The sequence below is a fragment of the Lacerta agilis genome, chromosome 15 (genome assembly GCF_009819535.1).
Source record: "Lacerta agilis isolate rLacAgi1 chromosome 15, rLacAgi1.pri, whole genome shotgun sequence".
In the NCBI taxonomy this organism is placed as follows: Eukaryota; Metazoa; Chordata; class Lepidosauria; order Squamata; family Lacertidae; genus Lacerta; species Lacerta agilis.
This window is the reverse complement of record NC_046326.1, coordinates 27,570,091-27,591,753: the sequence shown is the minus strand read 5'-3', so window position 1 is coordinate 27,591,753 and position 21,663 is coordinate 27,570,091. Positions and strand designations below refer to the sequence as shown.

The window sequence follows — 21,663 nt, the reverse complement described above, 5'->3', positions numbered from 1 at the left end:
ACAAACTACAGCTCCGGGGATTCTTTGGGGGAAACCATCACTATTTAAAGAAGTACCATGTTACTTTAAATGCATGGCATGCGTATGTGGCCTGAATTGGAGCTCAGAGAGAAAATATACTTCACAGAACTTTTCATTCACCCACATTTGTAACCATATAGGTTTGTTAGATATGCACATGTCAAAGGCTACCCAAGCAGAAAAATGGCTTCAGGATTGTGACCATTTTGTGGGAAGGATGCAAGCACATTCCAGAACTTCAGAGCTGCACATTTAAAGTGGTTTAAAGCATGCTGTAGGCCCGGTGCATCAATGATACTTTTTTAAAAAATAATAATGTCTTTTTGCAGTTTGGAAAGTGATGGGGAAATGCCTTGAAAAGTGTGGGGTGGGTAAATGATTTTCCTGTTGATCCCTGGCTCATTTTGAGCAAATCAGGATGAACGCAGGATTGTCATATAACCTTGCTGCAAACGAATCAGAACAAATGCTCAATGGAGACCGGGCATAGTCAAACAACCACATATACCTCGTGTGAGCAAATTAGGATAAATGTGGACTTGGCATGGAGGATCCACACAGCAGATTTAATCCCCGATTCCTGTTTTTTGTTACAAAAGCTCAGCGACCACCAGGTTTCCGAGTAGCTATGACCAAGGAGGTGCAGTATGTGGGTGCCAAATACGGCTAGCTCCTTAATAGCTGCAACGCAGATACAAAAGTTGCAAAACCAAAAAGCTGAAGCAAGTGATGGCTGGAAACATCGCTTGCCCTTTCCCCTGAAGTCCTTGACAGCCACATCATTTCCCTTCAAAGCACAATGGTTGTTCCTTGGCAAGAGAATCTCTTCCTGTCACTCATTTCCCATGGGGTGATTGTGGCAAGAACTGTAGATACAGGGTCCTGTATGGGAAGAGTAGCCAGCATGGTCCCCTCCAGGCGATGTTGGACTACAACTCCCATCATCACCAAGAGCTGGCCAATGCTGACTGGGGCTGATGGGAGTTGTAGTCTTTGATAAGCCAAGAGTGGCACAAATTGGAGTGGCACCCCATTATATCCACACAACAGCCCTGCGAGGTAGACTAGGCTCAGCAGACACCCATCCTTTAATCCACATTCTACACTACACAGGCACTTTCACCCAACTTTTGGTGGATCGTTCCTATTTCACAAAATGTGTAGAAGGCAGGGCCGCAGTGTTATAAATGTTTAAATCAGTGAAAAGGGTTCTTTTTTTGTTTTTTGTTTTTGACGGACTCCTTTTTTTAATATAAAATCTTTATTTTATTTCCAAATAGTTTACAAAATTTTACAAATTTTACAAATACACATTGCATACAATAAAAGAAACAATTTACATTACAAACAATAAAAGAAAAGAAAGAAAGAAAGAAAGAAGAAATTACAGAAAAAGAAAAAAGTAAGAGACCAAAGAAAGAGATAACAAAAAAGGTAAATTATTGTTAAAGTTACAATAATCAACTTCCATCGCTGCATTTCACTACCTACACTATCTGAACATTTTTGCCATTCTTCCCTTCAACATCAAAATTACCATAAATCCACTTAATTGCTATTCTAGACATAACCAAAACCTTTCTCTTAATCCTTGTTTACTCAAATATTCATTAAAACAGTTTCATTGGTCTTGAATTACCTATATAATAAAACAAAAGCCAAAAAAGAAAAGGGTTCTTTCACTTGATCAGGTGAGTGCTATAACAAGTGTGAGAACCCTGAAGACACTTGAGTTCAGTGGGAACTTACTACCAGTCAAAATTAACTTCAGACCCTTCCAGTTACAAAATAGTGTATCTGAAGGAGGGGTGGGTGGCTTCTGAGGGATGCAAATAAGCCTTAAGGACGGGGCAGGTGGGAGAAACCAACATAGTGATGTTGTTGGACTACAAGTCCCATAAGCCCCAGTCAGCATAGCCAATTGTCTGAGGGATGATGGGAGATGTAGTCCAACATCTGGGGGACAACATGTTGGCTCCCCCTGCCTTAAAGCTAGTAAGGAAACCCCACAAAGCAGACCAGGGACAATTTGAGAAAAGAGAGGGCGCATCTGACAACTTTACTCTCTCTCTCAATTTCTCATTTTCCCCAACCTTAAATACACATCTCCAGATTTTCATATCAGTTTGTGATTTGTTTTTAATAGAAACGAATCCTCGTGAAAATTTGTCAGTATCTGAGTGCAAATTTTGCCTAATAGAGACATTGAGGGTTTTTTTGTTTTTGTATTTACAATCAAGCAGTGTCTAAAGTTTATTAACTAAATATATACATTACAAACCAACTTCCCATAATATAATGCCTTTCCTGTGTTCCTTTCACTGATATATACATTTCTATGCACACCTTATCCTAGTATATGAATGAATGAATAGTCTTTATTACGGTCATAGACCAATTCGTTTCATAAATAGCATCTATATACTAAAATCACATTTAAATTTTATAATCAGCACATTTAGACTTTAAAAATTGGTGAGATATCTCACCAATCTGTCACTTTAAAATCATTCCTAAGGGGATTAAGTGGACTCTTTATCTCCAATATTTGCTGTACAAGTTAATTGGATGAAGAGCTGCATTGCAAAATTAAGAGAGTTTAGAATTCTGTGCTTCAGTCTGCGTATTCTTTCAGAAAGTGTGGATTAGGGAGGTCTGCCTTTAAATGTGAAACTGAACCAAATTTCTCTCCCCATCCCTGCTCCCTCCCCCCCTTACTTGAGCATGGCCAGTGGCCATGGAAAGCTGATTGGTTGTTGGGAAGGTGGGGGGCGGAGAGAGAAGACCAAGGAGAGGTGAAGGGAATGGCATATCCTGGAAAGGGGCGTGGCTGGCAGGAATGCTGAATACAAGCACTCCACGCTGCAACACTTTAGCTGCAGTACTTGGTACATAATACTTGGTTTTGCCTTCTCCACTCCGAAAACCAAAACAGCTTTGTAAGGAGACGAAGGGGTGGTAATAATTTTTATCCGTTCACATTTCTGCCGAAAAACAATTGCAGCGATACTATCTAAACTTGCATTCCAATGATAAAATGATAAAAAGAAGCGTACCAATATAAATGGCCCATCGATCCCATTTACCCAAACTAGCTCAGAGTATGCAGGAAAACACAGGGGAATTGATATGCACGCAGCCCAGAAGTTTGGGTGAAAAAATTCTAAGCATTTACTATTAGTGACCTGTTTTCCAACTCCAACTCCACACTTGAACAACTGAAACAATGCATGCAGATAACCAGATGCTCCTTATAACCCTCTGACCGCAAACACACTGTTTACCCTACCGATGAGGTGAATGGCTGAAAAGTCTGCAATCCAGCAGGTAAAGAGAGGGCGATTTTAGGTTGCCTTCATTAGCAGTCCCTGGGCTGTGATCAGCTCCTCCAGGGAGCTACACCCTCTGCAGAGAAGCGAATGCATTTAGCAATCGCTCTTTGCTGGAGGGTAAAAATAACCCTAGGGGGGAAACCAAAAAACCCCCTAAAACTGTGCGATCAGATCTGCTCCTCTCTGGGTCCCCTCCCTCGAAGCTTGCGCTGATAAGGCAAGCTGCCTTGACCGCAAGTTAAAAAAAGAGGCCCAAACAGCTCCCAGGGTAGCCAAACAGAGGGAGTGGTTCCTCCAGGCAGTTCCTTCTCCACCAGGGTGACCTGAGGCAAAAGAGGACAGGGCTCCTGTGCCTTTAAGAGCAGGCATCCCCAAACTTGCCCCTCCAGATGCTTTGGGACTACAACTCCCATCAACCCTAGCTAACAGGAACAATGGTCAGGGATGATGGGAACTATAGTCCCAAAACATCTGGAGGGCAGAGTTTGGGGATGCCTGTTTAAGAGTGTAAAACAACCTTGAGAAGACATCTGAAGGCAGCCCTGTGTGTGTGTGTGTGTGTGTGTGTGTGTATCTCTATCTATCTATCTATCTATCTATCTATCTATCTATCTATAAATGTTTGATGTTTTATTGTTTTTATACACGTTGGAAGCTGCCCAGAGTGGCTGGGGCAACCCAGTCAGATGGAGTGGTTTATAAATAATAAAAAATATTACTATTACTCCTACTACTGAATAGGATTTCCCTATTTTCATCAGAGAAATGTTGGTGGGTATGTGAGGCCCATCTAGTCCAACCCCCTGCAATGCAGGAATCTTTTGCCCAATGTGGGGCTCAAACCCACAACCCTGAGATCAAGAGTCTCATGCTCTACCACCTGAGCTAACCCAGCTGGGAACATGGTGCCTGGGCTGAAACAGTCCTCTTCTTCCTTTCAGCAGGTTGAAGCTGCTCTTTTGGGAGCAAATGGAAACAGCTGGCCCCTCTCTAGCTGGGAAATGCAGCATCCTAGACTCATGCAAAAGCTGCGAGCCTTGGGGTCGAGCGCTGAGTCACCGACGGAGCCAAAGAACTGGAAGCCAAACAACAGATTCCAGCCAGATGGGTCATCATCTGCAACTCAACCTAAACGGGGAATGACGTGGTTTGCCCCCACCCTGGAGAAACATCCAGCACACCTGGGAAAAATGTGGGAAATGATGGAATCAATAAATATTTATTACTGAGTCCACAATATTTGGATGGAGAATGTAAGCATGGCCAAAGGCCAGCGGCGGGAGAGAGCTCTTGGCCGGCACGGCAGGCCTGTTTAATTTGATATCTGCTTGGAAAAGGAGAAGCGAAGCAAGGCATGGAAGGAGTAGCCGGCGAGAAGCAGCCTTGTTGCCAAGACGAAGGACAGAAGCAGCGGCAGGAACCGGCTCTGTGTCTGTACTTTGGAACTGAAGGGCCACCCCACCACTTTGCTAGTGGGCAATTCCATTTGAAAACTGCACGTTGTTTGCCGGATGAATGAGATTTATTATCGATTCAAAGGAATAATACAGGGTTAGCTAGTCAGGCTCAAAGATGGAGCTGTTAACACCAATGGAACCAGCTAACATGAAAAGGCAATTAAACTATTTTCCCCCCTAAATCTTATTTATTTATTTATTATTATTATAATAATAGATTTTTCACCTAAAAAGACTTTACAAATTTTAACGTAAACCGTGCAGTCCAATGAAACCAACACAGCCGCACTTAACAGCCATGAATCAAGACCGTGGGGCGACTAAACAAAATGGCAGCTGGGTAGTCATGTCTGCCAACTAGACCATGAAGGTCTTAATCTCAGGGTTGTGGGTTCGAGCCCCATGTTAGGCAAAAGATTCTTGCAATGCACGGGGTTGGACTAAATGACCTTTGTGGTCCCTTCCAACAGTTCTATGTTTCTATGAACTGATGAGGATGAAAACAGCGTGGCCTGCTCGTACGCCTTTAAAAGCAAGCTGGTTAGCAGGGATCAAGAAGAGAAGCGTTTAACTGTTAACTAAGGCTGCAGAGGAGCAGAGGCCAGCCGAAAGAGTGAAGCTGGCCACCCAGCTCGGATCTGCAGCGCTGCAGGCCTGATGCGGCACAAAGAAAATACAGAAACTTCTGTGCATCTTAGCTGCTTTAGTCAAAGCCCTGAAAGCAACGTGCGGCAAGCGAAACCACATCTTCTGGAAGTCTACCTGCTTTTCATGTGAAACTGCTATTTAAACTGCACTTGGTTGATTTTGTTTGTCGAGTCAAAAGCAGATGGCTGCCCACGCAGTTCCAAGAGTTCAGTTACAAAGTCAAGAAACCTGCTGGTTTTTTCTAAAGAAAAGCGCGTGGGGGGCAGGGGGAGAGAGAGAGAGAACAAAGCAGAAAATCTCAAGATTGCAGCAAGGTCTGGGTCCAAAACACCCAGCTCCATGTAGGGTAGGCATGGGGAACCTCAGGCCTGGGAGTCAAATGTGGCCGTTCAAGCCTTTCTATCGGTTCCTTGCGACTCTCATACCACACTTCCCTCCGCCCCCCCCCCCCCAACGCTGCTCCAGGGTACATGTGTAGACAGACACCAGCAACGTGCCCCAACATTATTGGCATTAAGAGGGGCAGTGATTTTATCTAGGGCGGGAACCAACAGGATGCTCAAAGCTCCATCAATAAAGATGAGAGAGCACTCTGAATACATAAACTAGGGGGTGAAGTCCATGCCTGCTCTTCTAACCCTCCCCATGCACTCTGCAGTCGAAGCACGGTGGGATTTGAGAGCCAGTATGGTGTAGCAGTTGGACTAGGACCAGGGAAAGACCCGGGTTCCAATCCCCACTCGAGCACGAATCTTGGACCAGTCACTGCCTTCTCTGAACCTAGCCTACCTCACAGGGTTGTTGTGGGGTGGGTGGGAGAACCACGCACACCACAACGTCTGACTACAATGTTTCGGTTTAGTCGCAGGAATGCCCATTGCAGGTCTATGGACTTTAGGGGCCCCAGACACAAATGATGGGCTGGATGCAAGTGGCAGATCCTGTGTGGTCCATCCCACATGGGCAGAGTGGCCATTCCAGCAGGTAAGACATGGCCTTGTTGTCTGTGCCTGTCTGGGTTGGGAGACCAAACACCATGGAACTCCCTGCCTATTGATAGCCAGCAGGCACCTTAACCCCGTACTCTTTTCTGCGCCTGCTAAGAACCTTCTTGTTTAGACAACCCTGCTGAAATGCTCAGAAAGTTGATGCAAATTTTAACCTGTTGTAGTATTTTAACATTTCGTATGTTTTAAAAGTATGGTTGCAAATTCTTCCTGATTTTATCGTTTTATCTTTCCCCACATTTCTGAAACAGACCACTTTTTTTTTTTAAGTTCTCATGAAAATTCACCAGCATTTTATCACGAATCTCTTCTGGTGTACACATTTTTTTTTGCTAATATGGACATCTTTCTAGTGCAATTTTCTTTAATATAATGCATGGGTAGGCAACCTAAGGCCCGGGGGCCAGATCAGGCCCAATCGCCTTCTAAATCCGGCCCGTGGACGGTCTGGGAATCAGCGTGTTTTTACATGAGTAGAATGTGTCTTTTTATTTAAAATGCATCTCTGGGTTATTTGTGGGGCATAGGAATTCGTTCATTCCCCCCCCAAAAAAAATAGTCTGGCCCCCCACAAGATCTGAGGGACAGTGGACCGGCCCCCTGCTGAAAAAGCTGACCCCTGATATAATGCATTTTGTATGCTATTTTCACAAATGTGTGTCTTTTTGGGCACACCTTTTCCACAATATTTGCACTTTTGTACCTGTTACTTGGCTGGAAAACTGTACTGCAGAATTGGGAGAAGTGGGATTTCTGAAGGATGCCCATTTTGGTTCTCCTATTCACACTTGAAAAGTGCAAACTAGGTAGGTTCACCTTTAAAACATGGGATGAATCAAATTTCTCCCCATCCCTAGTGCCAGATAATAATAAAAAGACAGTGGCCTTGGTGGAGCTGAAATAAATAGAGGAGTTGGCTTTGAGGCACACAAATTATCAAATCTCCTATTAGTTTCCCCCCAATTGGTTTCTTTTCTTTGCCTCCTGGTAGCAAAGAGAAGCAGAGTGCAGCTGAGGTTGAAAATCTGCATTGATCAAATACAGGAAATCTATTAATATATTACACACACAAAGCCACCAGTATTGTAACTCTTAAGCTACCGATCTCCAAGTGTGAAATTATTCCCTTAATGCTGGGCTGCAGAAATGCTTTGCGATTCCAATTTCGAACACAACACAGATAAGGGGATAGTTTATATTGGGTCTCCTGTTAGGAGGAATTAGAAAGGAAATGCAGAAGAAGAAAACGTTTGCACACCTCTACCACAAACATGAATCTAAGGTGTGGGGTGGGACTTCTCTCTCTCTCTCTCTCTCTCTCTCTCTCTCTCTCTCTCAGTGTAATATCCCTCCCCAACTCCTGCTGTTTTAAAACTCAACCAGGATGCTCTGAGCAGGGACGTAGCAAGGGGTGGGCGTAGGTGGTGGACCGCCCCAAGTTCCATAATATGGAGGGGGTGACAAATTATCAAGGAACAATTACTGCCCTACTAGGGCGGTTCATAAAAAAACTTTTTTAAATGCCTGCTCCAAAGGTCTTATCTTACTATACTAGGGATTATATAGCTATATATGAAATTTCATGCATATCGGTTAATATCTTGACCCTCCTCCACCAAAATGGCTGTTCACTTGGCTGTTTTCCTATGTCGTGAAGGCTGAAATTTCAGTTCAGTGGAGCACTTACTGTTCCCAACCCTAACCCTGTGGAAAGCCATCTAATTAGACTTTAATTTGATTTTGAGTTGTTTTTAGGAGGTAATTTAATTATTGTTTGATTTTATACCAGTGTTATGTATCTGATGTTAGCCACCCTGAGCCCGACTTCAGCTGGGGAGGGCGGGATATAAATAAAAGTTGTTGTTGTTGTTGTTGTTGTTGTTGTTGTTGTTGTTGTTGTTGTTATTATTATTATTGCTTGTTATTATTCCTTTGCAAGAAAATATGAAATAGCGTAAAATTATTTTTGCGGGGGGGTGTGTCAATGGGGGGGGGTTGACAAGAAATTTTCTGCACTGGGTACCACCTGACCTTCCTACGCCTCTGGCTCTGAGTTTGAACCAAAAAAGTAAGGGAAACCTTTTGAGTCCTTTCTGCTGATTCCACTCCACCTCCAACATTTCCCACTTGAAATCACCCCCTGCAGCTGCCTTTTAATCTGGGTATCTTTTCCTCACTGGGGAAAAATAAACCTAGGGTGGGGACAGTTTTTAGCTGAGAATTGTCAGGAGGGACGCAATAGTTTGCCTTTTCCAGGTCATTTTAGGTGCCAGCCTCCCCCAACCTGGTTCCCTCCAGGTGTTTTGCCCAATGGTCAGGCATTATGGGGATTACAGTATAATCTAAAACATCTCAGGGACAGGTAGGGCCCAGATTGGGGAAGATTGCTGTGTCCTTCTTTAACCCACCATGACTAAGAGCAGTGCTCCGCAAAGGTATGTATTTCTTCTGCTATCTAATATTTTTTTCAATGGGGCGAGGGAGGGCCCTTTTGCATACAGAAGAGATGTTCTACCGCTGAGACACAGCCCTAGAAACTGAGATATGAAAGTGTTAGGAGCTAAATGGCACCTTAAACCTAGGTTATGGGCGTAACAACGGAATGTTTAGGCACACTCTTTTAATAACAAGAATACAAAGCTGAAAATGGATGAACTGCAGCTAAAAATCTTATATTCACTTTTCACATGGTCTAGTCCTCATCTGAAGGCTGCAAAAAACAAAGCCATGATTCGCCTGCCCGCCCCCCTAATATTCTTAAGAGGGTCTCTTCTCCAGTCTTCAGGGAGTGGCTGGAAGTGGGGAGGCAGGAAAAGGTCCTCCTTTCCTTCCACTCTGCAGTTTTAAACTGAAATCAGGTGCAGTACTGAGCCCAGAGCTCAGAAACTGCTCCCGCTAATGAAATTCCTTGTCGCAAAACACAACTAGAAGAATAGGAGTTTCGAATGCTGCACGGCCTCTCCCTTAAGACAGGGGAAAGGGTTAAACAGCCCCCCCTGCTCTCTGCAACTCCTCTGCTCAAGTTAGCAGCCTTTGGTCGAAAGCAGAACTATTTGGGGGAAGATGTTCGGGACTGCATGTCACACCTGGTTGCAGCCTGAGATCAACAGAGCAACAAAACGTATGTCAGTTCAGACACGAGCGCCCCACCCGCCAATGCTCCTTCCACACATGAAGAAAGACCAGCTTTTGTGTAGACTCTCGTCTTTTCCCCCCTGGGTGATTATTTATTTATTTATTAAACTTCTAAATCTTTACATGTAAATTCCAGCTTTTAAATTTGTTACACATTTCTCTTTAAACTTCCCACCTTTCCTTCCGTGCTGTTCTTAATCTCATGCGATCTACATACTGTATTCTAATAAGCATTCCACCAAAGACTCATACTTCTAATTCAAATATTATCCTTTTTCTTCTGCTTCTCATGCTTCAAATCCTGTTCGCGATTTAACCTGATTATGGTATTTTTTTCAGGTATTTTTTCCCCCCACACTGCTGCCTCTTTTGCACAACAGCCTATGCAGAGAAACCCGCTAAGTTCCTTCACTGCCTGCCTTTCCTCTACTTATTTTACTGACTAAGGTTTATAGCATTATTTTAATTAACACTCTCTCTCTCTCTCTCTCACTCTATATATATATATATATTTACGGATCACCAGAATATGTTCCAAGTGATTTACCTGCACAGCTATTTGCAAGCTGGGAATGAATAAATGTCAGAACAATTTATTTATTTTGGGGGGGGAGGGTGGACTTCACATCAAGCCCCAACGATCCACTGTCACGTGTTTACAGAGAAACGCAAACAGATTGCAGAGCACCTGCTTGGCATGCAGAAGGTCCTGGGTTCAATCCCTGGCATCTCCAGGTAAGGCTGGAACCCTGGAGCGTCGCTGCCATTCAGTGTAGGCAATACAGAGCTGGATGGACCAGCAGCCTGATTCAGGAGAAGGCAGATTCCTAATGTTCTCCTTATAGCAGGGGGGAGGTAAGTTCCCCATCCACGGCGTAACCTTTTTGCCAGCAAACATCTTTCTTTGGCACAGCAGGGGGGGGAAGCCAGTTAGGACTCAGTTCTGCTTCTTAGCATACCCTCCAACATTTCTCTGATGAAAAGGGGGATGTTTTGTTCCATAATAATAATAATTTTATTATTTATACCCCACCCATTTGACTGGGTTGCCCCAGCCACTCTGGGCTGCTTCCAAGATGTATAAAAACATAACAAAACATTACACATTAAACAACTTTCCTTTATAGGGCTGCCTTCAGGTGTCTTCTAAAGGTTGTATAGTTACTTATCTCCTTGTCTCAGGAAACGTCCTACCATACCCTCCAACTTTTCTCCGATGAAAATAAGGACATCCTAAGGAAAAGATCAAACCTATCCATTCTTAAAGAAATCAGCCCTGAGTGCTCACTAGAAGGACAGATCCTGAAGTTGAGGCTCCAGTACTTTGGCCACCTCATGAGAAGGGAAGACTCCCTAGAAAAGACCCTGATGTTGGGAAAGATGGAGGGCACAAGGAGAAGGGGACGACAGAGGATGAGATGGTTGGACAGTGTTCTCGAAGCTACTAACATGAGTTTGGCCAAACTGCGAGAGGCAGTGAAGGATAGGCGTGCCTGGCGTGCTCCGGTCCATGGGGTCACGAAGAGTTGGACACGACTGAACGACTGAACAACAACAACAACAAGGAAAAGCAGGACATTCCGGGATCAAATCAGAAACCTGGACATCTTCTGTAAATCTGGGACTGTCGCTGGGTAATAGGGACACTTGGAGGGTCTGTTTTAGGAATATATCCTAAGTCCTGTTTGTATTTAATAGAGGCCAACTTTTTGCCTTTGGAAAGGGCCTCTTTGGGGCTGCATGGTTTGAACCTGCTCTGATGCCTGGAGATGGATGAGGTTTGCAGAGGTGGGCAACCCAGGATGCTTGAGGAATACCAAGCCTAAAGCCTTGGACCATCAGGGCTTCTGCTTTTCCATGCCTTGCCTGGATGATGGGGATGATGGGGATTTCACCAGGAGCCTTTTGGAGGCAAAGCCCTGTCACTATGTTTCCCCAGCTTGGCTGTTGCCTCCAGAACATCATCAGTCCTGAAACCCATTACGGGATTCTTTCAGAAGTGAATGGTGGCGAGGGATTAAACTGGATGATTTAACAGTCTGGTCCTCCTCCTTGGCTTCTAACATGGCTTCATCTACCAAGACAGAAGCCGCTGGAATGAGTGTCCTTACTAGGAGATCGTTTTTTTGGTTTCTGTCATTTTTTTTTGCTGCCAAAGTTTGAACTTTGCCTCAACTTTAAAATGCCCACAGTCTTCCAAGGCACAGGAAGAATCGGATTTAGGCTTTAATGGGCTTGTCAACATGCTGGAGAGAAGAGGGGTCCCTTCTGCATGAATGGGGGGTGGGGGGAGCCGGGAGGGAATTCTCCCTTCCAATTCACAAAGTCCTCGATTCCCAGCCGCAGCTGCACATGCAACCGGTTACTGCAGCTCCGCCATCTACAAATAGGTTAGGCAGCTCACGACTGCGGTGGGAAGTTAAAGTTTAAACGGAGAACCTGGCTTGCACGGAAAGACAAACCAATCTCCCTCAGGTTTAGCCGCCCCTTTCAAGGAATCTGCCTTCTGCGTTCGGCTCCTTCGAGTGCACCTGGGAGAGATAGCATCACCTGGCCCTATCCAGGCCCAGGAATGCCTGTTAAAACGTCTCTTTGCTGGAAGCAATTCTACAAAGGGAGGCGTTGCCACTTTGAACAGCCCTGATTCCCAGATCTCTATACAGTTGCTCCTCTGGCACCAGTGGGGAGTTGCCCTTTCATTGCTACTTCCAGTTCTCTAGCTTAGAATGTGGTCTGGATCATTACAAATAAGGGGCAATCCTTTGAGAACAAAACAGCCACAGGTGGGGAATGTGGCCCTCAAAACCTCTCTCTCTGCTCATTGGATCTCTCCAGTGAGGCCACCCCCTCACAGGCCCTGCTTCATACCCTTGAGGGTTTTTTTTGGCCTGCCTAGGATGTGTCCTTGAACTCTGCCCATGCCTCTTGCCTGTCCTGATGGAGGATAGAGAGAGGGATGTGCGATTGCGTGTGTAGAAACTAGCCTCCTGCATATAAAGGCAACATTTACATCAGTTGCTCCACCCACTTTTGTCTGTGACCCCGCCCACTGCTGGCATGTGGCCCTTGGAAGGTTGCCAAGAAGAGAATGTGGCCCTTGAGTTAAAAAATAACCATCCCCACCCTTGAACTAAGCCTGTAAGTTCTAAACTGACTCAGTGCCAACAAGAGCGATCCTGGCTGCCCATTACTAAGCAGGGGGCTCATTTCCTAAAGCCTGGCAGAACAGAAATGGTACCAACTTGTTGGGGGCTCCCACTTGTCCCCCAAAGCAGGCCGGTGTCTGTACCAAACAAGCCTCCTGGAGGAGTTCATTCCACAGGACAGAAAAGCCGGCAAAAGATGGCACCTGGAATGGAGCCTTACCAGAAGATTTCTACATACCCCATGGGATATTATTATTATTATTATTATTATTATTATTATTATTATTATTATTATTATTATTTTCCATTTCAATACCGCTTCATAGTTTAAAGAACAAATCTCAAAGTGGTTTACAACATATTAAAACACCAAATAAAACAAGCCACAATAAATCTAATTCAAGCTTCAAGGGAAATATTTCAGATCCTTCACTAAGTGACATTTTGCTTTCCCCAGCCACCAACCCGACATCCAGAGATCTCCATGTGGTTGCAATTGTAGCCGCGCCAGTCACAAAAGACACCTGGCACCTGGATAATTTCAAACACTGGTATGGAGGGGAGTGGAAGGAATGCAAATAGGAGGCAACGCTCCCCGAGACCATTCTGAGCCATTCTGGTGGCCTTCCAGAAGTTACTGAGTTTCAGCTCCCTGTATTCCTGGCCACTGGCCATACTTGTTGGGGTTGGTAGGAGTTGGGGTCCAGTAACATCTTGGGAGCCACAGGCTCCCCATCCCTGAGTCAGTGTCTCCTCCAAGGAACCAGCATTCTGAAGAGGACTAGTAACTTTGCTGGCACACATGGTGTTGTGAGTTGTATCTGGAGAAGGACCAAAGTCCCAGGATGCTCCAAAAGGACTCCCACATCTGTCGGATGGGGCACTAGGAGCTCTCCTCCAGAGGTTCTTGGGCTCTGGTTCTCATCAGCCCCCACCCACAGGGCAAGAGGCCAAGGGAAGGTGAGAGCTGTAGTCCAGCAACCTTGGAGGGCTACAGGTTGCCCAACCCTGATGCAAAGAGATGGAACTCCTGCAGAGAGAGATCCATGCTCCATACACACTAATCTGTGCTAGTGTGCCAACACTGAACTCATCGATAAATTATAAGCCATAAAGCCATGTTCACCTGGTGTGGCTCCTGGTTTCATGATGTTGCTTGAGGAATCCCTAGAAAAGGATGGATGCTTCCATGTGCACCATAAGGATCACCGTCCTATCCCAAAAGAAGAAAAATGGACTTCTGGGCGGATTGGACATTCCTTTTAAATCATGACTCAGGATGTAATTATGTGTTACCTTAATTGATGTTTTTATAATTTTTTATAGTTTTTATAATTTTATAAATAGGGGGTGATGTTTTATGTTGTAAATTTACTGCCTAGTCTGTTACTTTAAAGTCCTTTCGAAGTTCTAAGTAGAAAGGCTAAGTATACATATGTTGTTTGAAAAATTGTGCGTGATGGGCCAATGGCTGTAATAATAAATATCTATCTATGTGCACCATAAGGAATGCCTACAATATGGATTGTTCCCAGTATGAGATCTCATCCCTGGATGTGTGGAAGCTAAGCAGAGTCTGAAGCCTGGGATACAGGAGTACCATGAGGACTGGGAGCATGAACACAGTTGACCTGCAGGGCAGCCCCTGTGTAGGCAGTACAAAATACATTATTCACATTTTGTTCTTTTCTATTGTATTATTATTAACATTTGTATCCCACTTTTCCTCCAAGATGCTCAGGGTGGCTTATAGAGTTCTGTTCCTTCCCATTTTATCCTCACAAAGTAGGTTAGGCTGAGAGGCAGTGACTGGCCCCCAAGCTCACCCAGTGAGCTTCATGGCTGAGTGGGGATTCGAATCCCGGTCTCTCAGATCCTAGTTCAATGCACTAACCACTGCACCACACTGGTTCTTATTAAGTTTGTGCCTCACCCTTTCAACCAAGGCTTATGGCAAACAGTGAGGATTGAACCATGGAGAGGGAGCCAGTCATAAAGTCAAGAGTGATTCAGATCACCAAATGGCCCCTTGAAAACAAGAGTAAAAGAGTCAGTCCCAAAGGTGTAGAAATAAAAACAAATGCTTTTATTGAAAGAAAGAAGTTTGCATACCAGCTCAGCACAACCGAGAACCCCTCAAGACAAATGCAGTTTCTAAATCACATATATATCAGGGTTTGCCTGGTGTTTGGAAATCTCTCCCCATTGTTGTATTCACAGGTGGGCAGGGAAAAAAAATAAGAGGTTTATTGAGCCCTGGCTGTGCCAACATACACACAGATGGTTTGCCTTCAACTTAGTGGGTGGGGCTACCATATGCAAATGAACTTGCTTAGACATGGATTTCCATTGCGCCAGAGCCACAACTAAGAAGACCCTGCTATGCCCCTGAACGGAGACCATAGTAACAGATTTAACCACACCTAAAAGGGACTTTCCTGAGAGTACTTGCTTGGAGAGAGAGCTGCCATTCCCTGAAATATGCTGGACAAAATCATAAGGAACACAGGAAACTTTCTCAAACGTTCAGGCAATGTGAGCTGCTATTGACACAAATTCATACATTTCCTTGGAAAAGACCCTGGTGTTGGGAAAGATGGAGGGCACAAGGAGAAGGGGATGACAGAGGATGAGATGGTTGGACAGTGTTCTCGAAGCTACTAACATGAGTTTGGCCAAATTGCGAGAGGCAGTGAAGGATAGGCGTGCCTGGCGTGCTCTGGTCCATGGGGTCACGAAGAGTTGGACACGACTGAATGACTGAACAACAACAAAGTACCAAACTTTCATAAAATTGTAGAGTTGGATGGCGCACCATCTAGTCCAACCACCTGCAATGCAAGAGCTCAATTTTAAACTGAGCAAGACCACACTGAGGATTTGGTTGCATTCTGCTCCGCTGTTTTAGACCTAAATGTACCTCTGGTGTGACGAGAACACAAGCAGGGACCTGCTTGGTCAGAGCAAAGGTCCACCTAGACCACATCCCGATTTCCACCAGCCAGATGCCCCTGGGAAGCCCACAAGCAGCAGCTGAGGGCAGTGGGCCACCCCTGCTGTTGCTTCACCACTGTTGCAATTGAAATGCTGCATCTGAACACACAACTATCATCACTAATAGCCGCAGGTAGACTTGTCCTCTGTGAATCTGGCAAATCCTCTTTTAGCCAGGAGCCATCACCAGTACATCACATGTAATTCAGGCCTTTGAACAGTCTCTTGCTTGATCACCTATGGTGAGCAGGATTCCTCTCCAAGTGAACAGGAAATTTTTTAAAAACTGAAATAATGTTTTGGGGAGGGTTCTCTTCCATACCACATCTTTTTTCAGGAAGCTGCTGTGCCATAAAAGACTAACACAGATAAGTACAGGCAAGCAAAGGAGTGGGAAAGCAAGCTATCCACAATTATTGTGGACTAGCAGCTTTTGTTTAGAAGATTTGGTTTAATAGTTGCTTAGCACTGATGTGGTGCTTTAGCATTCTCAAAGCCCTTCACACACATTGTCTCAGTTATCCCCCCAAGGATGATACATTATCTCAGTTATCCTTACAACAACCCTGAAAGGTAGGGCTGGGACTGAGAGGAGAGCGCCTAGTAAGTTTAAGGCAGGATTTGAACGGAGGTCTTCCTTTCATCGTTCAGTTTTTCAGCTCAACACACCCAACACCTGGTAACTTTCTGGATGCGAGGCACTATAGTGTGGATGAAAAGCATTCAGAAATTTGGGTAGCGAGGATTCTGCATTGACAAAATCTGGAGTCGCTGATCCTTCTTCATGAATGGAAAATTCTGCAATTCCCCATTCAGAAATGAAGCGAAAAAACAAAATGAAAACACCCTCTTACAATGAAAGATGATACTTTTTTCCTTTCTTTCTTTCTTTTAGGCAGCGTGACCTTTTTGCAAACTGATAGGATGAATTTCTGTACTTAAGTTTAGGAATCAGCAGGCCGGGCTGGATTTTGGTTGCCAGCTGTCACCTTTTTCTTCCCGTTCCACCAGGCGTTTTCCACCAGCCGCTGGAACCAGCAGAAAACCCGGGACTGCTTTTCCCAGAAACTCAGGAACAAGGCTCAGAAATGGCTGGGGGAAAGCGAGAAGTTTAACATCCGTAAATACAGATGCCAGGAGTGTACAGATGTGGAGGGTCAGCCAAGAGGAGGGTCCAGCTGTGGGTGATCATCAGACTGAGCTTAACCCTTTCCCCACGTTGCAGATACAGTTTTTGCTACCCGCGCAAAAGAGCATCTCGGCCACATATACACCCTTCGCAGGAACCCAGCGGCTGCATTGTTAGCAGGCTACCGAGTCATACGAGGTTACTTAGCAAGCCTTTGCATTTTGCATCCAAGACGGGGCCCTAAGTGTTAACCGCAAACAAGAAAAGCTAAAATTACTGGTGGTCACACAGTAACTTAGCAACTAGGGCTGAAACCATCTCTCCAGATAACACCGGACACTCCTTCCCCTGCCCTTCCATCAGACAATTTCTCCAGCATCTCTTGTAGTGTGAGGGGTGGGTGGGTGAGGCAGGGGTGCAAATGGCCCTGAAGCAGCTGTCTAGCACAGCTCATCTCAACCTGACGCCCTCCAGGTGCTGCTGAACTACAATTCTCACCATGGCAGTAGGACATAATAATAATAATAATAATAATAATAATAATAATAATAATAATAATAATAATAATAATAATAATTTATTTATACCTTGCCCATCTGGCTGGGCTTCCCCAGCCACTCTGGGTGGCTTCCAACAAAATACTAAAATATAGTAATCTATCAAACATTAAAAGCTTCCCTAAACAGGGAGCTGATAAGATGTTGGCTGTGCTGGCCCCTGGGGCTGATGATGGGATTTGTAGTCCAGCAGCAACTGCAGGGCTCCAGGTTGGCAGAGGTTGGTTTAACATATTGATAAATATGTCACTGAGAGATGTCACTAGAATTTAAAATACAGCATTTTTAAAAAAGTTTTGGAGGATGCAGAGCTGATATTAGCAGATTATCAAAAGGTAAAAGCATCCAAATCAATGTGTTTTTTGTTTGTTTTTTGGTAATCTGCAACCAATGGATTTATAAAACCAAAGGAACAAAACTCTAAATTTCTGGATCGGGGGAAATGTGTTTGTGTGTGTTTAAGAATATTATTTTTAAAGAGGAGTATTTTTAAAAAAAAGAAGGAGTCACAAAAGGGACCTCCATTTTATTTTCTCTCACCAAGAGATTATGGGTTGCTTTTGTCTTCTGCGTCTATATATTTATTGATTACATTCCAACCCTGCTTCAGGCCACAGTCCTAGGTGCACTTTACCTGGGAGTAAGTCCCTTGGAACTCAGTGGGACATGTTTGAGCAGGCACACACAGGCTTGCACTGTCAGTGTGATTCCTGTGTAAATAGGGGTTTGAACCCAGGTTCGCCCCATCTGAGTTTTACACCCTGTCAATTTGCACTGCCCTTTTCCTCCAGCGGAACCCCCCAGAAGGATGAGTTAAAAGAAAGAAGCATTTTTAAATATATTTTTTTTAAAATCAATTCTCCCCAAAACCTGACTTAATTTTAAGAGAGAGAAGAATGAAAGAAAGCCTTCCCTCTGATATGGGATTAGAATGCCTTATTTTTGCCCACTTTCCCCTAACGCCTCCCCCCCCCTTGCCATCTCCAGCTGATCATACAAGGGAGTTCGGAGAATGTGCTACTTTCAGCAAATCTCACTTGTAAAAATGGTGTGTGATTCGTGCGCTGGTGCGGGTGGGAAGGGAAGGGACATTTCAGCCCACACAGGCGCTCCGAGCCAGACCTATTAGCTCTCCTGGACAGCCGCGCTCAAAACACATACAGAGAGGGAGGGAAAAGGGGAAGAGAGAAAAAGACAGAGGGAGGAGGGAGAGATAGATAGAAGAGAAGAGTCAATTACACCCAAAGGGGAAAAAACGCTTCCCTGGAGCTTCCAGGCAAGGGCTCCCGGACTGTGGTCCAACTGTCAGGAAGATGATCCTGCCCTACCCCTATAAACAGCCGGAAAGTCGGCCAGACCTCTCTCAAGACTTGGGTTGGGATGCCAAACCACTCGCTTGCACCATACAGCGTCCCCACGGATCCACACAACTGCCGGACTCCAATTCAGGGGGAGAAAAGAAACACCGGGAGATGGCACCCCCGGGCATAAAACGGACGGTCTAGGGGTAGAAGAAAGCCGGTGGGATCGGAGAGGAAGGGGTGGGGGTGTCCCAGAAGAGGCGTCGCAAAAGACCGTGGAAACAGGATAGCCCATCCCAGGAAGGCGCAGTTACCAAGGAGCGAAGCTGAGCGCAGCCGTCGCCCGGGGACCCTTCGGCCCTGACCCGGGGAGAGCGGGGCCGGCCAGGCGCGTCCCGGCCAGGAACGCCGCGCGTCGTCGGGGCACGCGAAGGACCGAGAGCGCGGCGCAGCGGCCCACTTACCCGGCGAAGGGAACATCTCGGCGTCGACTTTCTCGGTCTTGATGATGGTCAGGGTGGGCTTGAGGTCCACGGCCGCCTTCATGGTCCACGAGGGGGAGGGGGACCTTCCGGGTCGGATCCTTCGGCCCCTCTGGCCGGGAAAGCGGCCCACGCCCGCACCCCCGAAGTTGGAGACTCCGAGCTGCGCCCTGCAAGTTTGCCGCCCCGCGCCCCGCGCCCGCTTCTCCGCCTACGGGGCAGCCCGACGGGCTCCGTCCGTGGCGCGCTCGCTCGCTCCCTCGCTCTGGCGCTGCCTTCCGCCTTCCCGTGCCTCGTCTCCGGGGCGTTCCTGCTCCGGCCAGCCCCGCCGCTGCCTCCTGCCTGCCCGTGGGTTTCTCTCCCAGCCCAGGAGCGGCTGTAGGCGCGGAGCTCTCTGGCTGCCGCCGACAGGAGGAGGGAGCAGGGGCCGGGCTCCGCTCCGTGACAGCGGCCGGGGTGGGAACCGCTTGCCTCCGCCCCTTCGCCGCCGCCCAGACCCTCCGCGAAGCGCCTTCGCCTCTGGACCGCGCTCTTGAGAGGGGCTCCCCCCCTCTCCTTACTCCGCATTAGTTAATCCGGAGTAAGGCTCCCCTGCAGGATCAGAACTGTAATCAGGCACTGAAAGGGGAAGGCGGGAAGAGGGATTGGACTTCACGCTTTACTTGGTCCCTTGGGAGCAAAGGAAAATGGGTGCAAGTCTTGCTTTCTTCTTCATCATCAAAGAGTCATGGGGTTGTAGATTGGGGGCCCCCAAGGGTCATCTAGTCCAACCCTCTGCAATGCAGAAATCACAGCTAAAGAATCCCTGCCTCTGCTTAAAACCTTCCCGTGAAGGAGAGTCCACCACCTTCCGAGGAATCCTCATCATCATTGGCATCGCCAAACCACTTAATATGACAAATCCCTAAGCAGTTTATATCACACACAGTAAGGTAACGGAAAGGAAAAGCTGTATGTGACATTTAGAACCAAAAACACAAATAAATGCATCAGTAAAGCAGAGGCGCCATCAATAAAATATTAAGTTAAATATCAATGACAATAAAGCAGTGTGGTGAATCTCATGAGCCCGGGAATGCATGCTTAAGTAGAGGGGTCTTTAGGAAGCCCTTTGTGCAGCCGGAAAAGCACATGAACCCCTATCTTTATGAATACCACACAGTGTATAAAGAGGAAAAGAACTCAGCCTCAGTTTCTTCATAAAGTGGGAGGTGGTGGTTCTGCAGGGGGATGAGTTTCCTCTCTCTCTTGCACACACATAATGGATGATTTTTTTAAAAAACCTTATTACCGGTAGTTTAATACAACACAGAGAGACATACAGTGGTGCCATCAAAGTAGGAATTTGGGCCAGGTTCCTGGGAACTGTAGCTCTGTTAGGGGGAAACTACAGTTCCCAAGATTGTCTGGAGGGGGAAAGAGTGTTTTCAGTGTGTGGGGGTTTAAGGTAGGCCCCCTTAATGCCCCCTTTTCATGATTTCCTTTGCCACTAGGGTGGCCAGCAATGCTACAGAAGGACGATTCTCCCTCTCTTACATATCCATTAATCATGATGAATCACAATAACTCACATTTACAGAGTGTCCAAAGCTCTTCACATCCATTATAGCTGTACAGCTCAATACATTTTATGGACTGGGTGTGACTTGAGAGAGCATGCATTTGATTGTGAGGACAGGCCAAGAGGTCAGCTGTTAGGAGATCTTACACATCTAAAAAGTGCTAACACTTTTTCTCTATCTCCATCATTCTGTAAACCTTGACCATTCCTGTTCACCTTTCCCTCCCCAGCTAAAAAGCCTCGGACACTGTCACCTTTCCTTTCCTTTCCAGCTCTTTGATATCTTTTTTTTTTTTGACATGTGATGATCAAAACCGTACATGGCAGCATTTTAACTGCCTTGTGTTTCACCCACATGCAAGGCCGCAACCCCCTGCCTTTAATACTTCATTCAGTTTAGTTAAAATGTAGTTAAAATTTTGAAGTTGGAAGAGGTTTTGTTTTGTACATGGAAAGGTGGACACGGTGCTATTTTCCGTTTGAACAACCTCTTTGTTTTATACCGGTATTTGCAGGGTTGGTTTTTTAAAAAAGAAGAAGAAGAAGAAAGAACAGAGGAGGGCTTTTAGTAACAACAAATGTGTTTTCTGAAAACAAGGTGACATTGATGAGAGACAGCCTGGAGGAGTCCACAGTGGGTCCACCTTTCAGAAAATTAAGCATGTGCGGAGTTGCATTTCAAATCAGTGAGAAGTAAAAAAAAAGGGGGGGACTAAGACCCAAAAGTGCTGACTGCTTATTTCCCCCACCAATTTCACCTGAAACCAAGGATCCTTCCTTTGCAAGGCGGGGTTGGGACCGCTCCTGCCACAAAATATGCCGAGATCTCTATCACCCCAGGAGCTCGTGAACCGAAATGAAGGTCTGGGGGGAAGGGCATCTTGGTTTGCAGA

At 45.8% G+C, this 21,663-nt stretch overlaps 1 protein-coding gene and 1 non-coding gene across 4 annotated transcripts in view; both read right to left on the bottom strand.

Moving 5' to 3' along the window:
* ETS1 (ETS proto-oncogene 1, transcription factor) overlaps nt 1-21,663 on the bottom strand; it is a 102,207-nt gene that overhangs the window by 37,562 nt on the left and 42,982 nt on the right. The window contains exon 1 of one of the 3 annotated variants that reach the window (XM_033171644.1): nt 19,192-19,383. The exons of the other annotated variants lie outside the window; for them this stretch is intronic. Within the exon in view, the coding sequence (XP_033027535.1) occupies nt 19,192-19,273 (82 nt within the window). The 5' untranslated portion in view covers nt 19,274-19,383. Of the gene's footprint in view, nt 1-19,191; nt 19,384-21,663 lie in introns of those variants that run through there. 3 annotated transcript variants of the gene reach the window in all.
* Nucleotides 4,176-4,248, bottom strand: TRNAK-CUU. The gene has a single exon. It is a non-coding gene; the product is annotated as a tRNA-Lys (tRNA).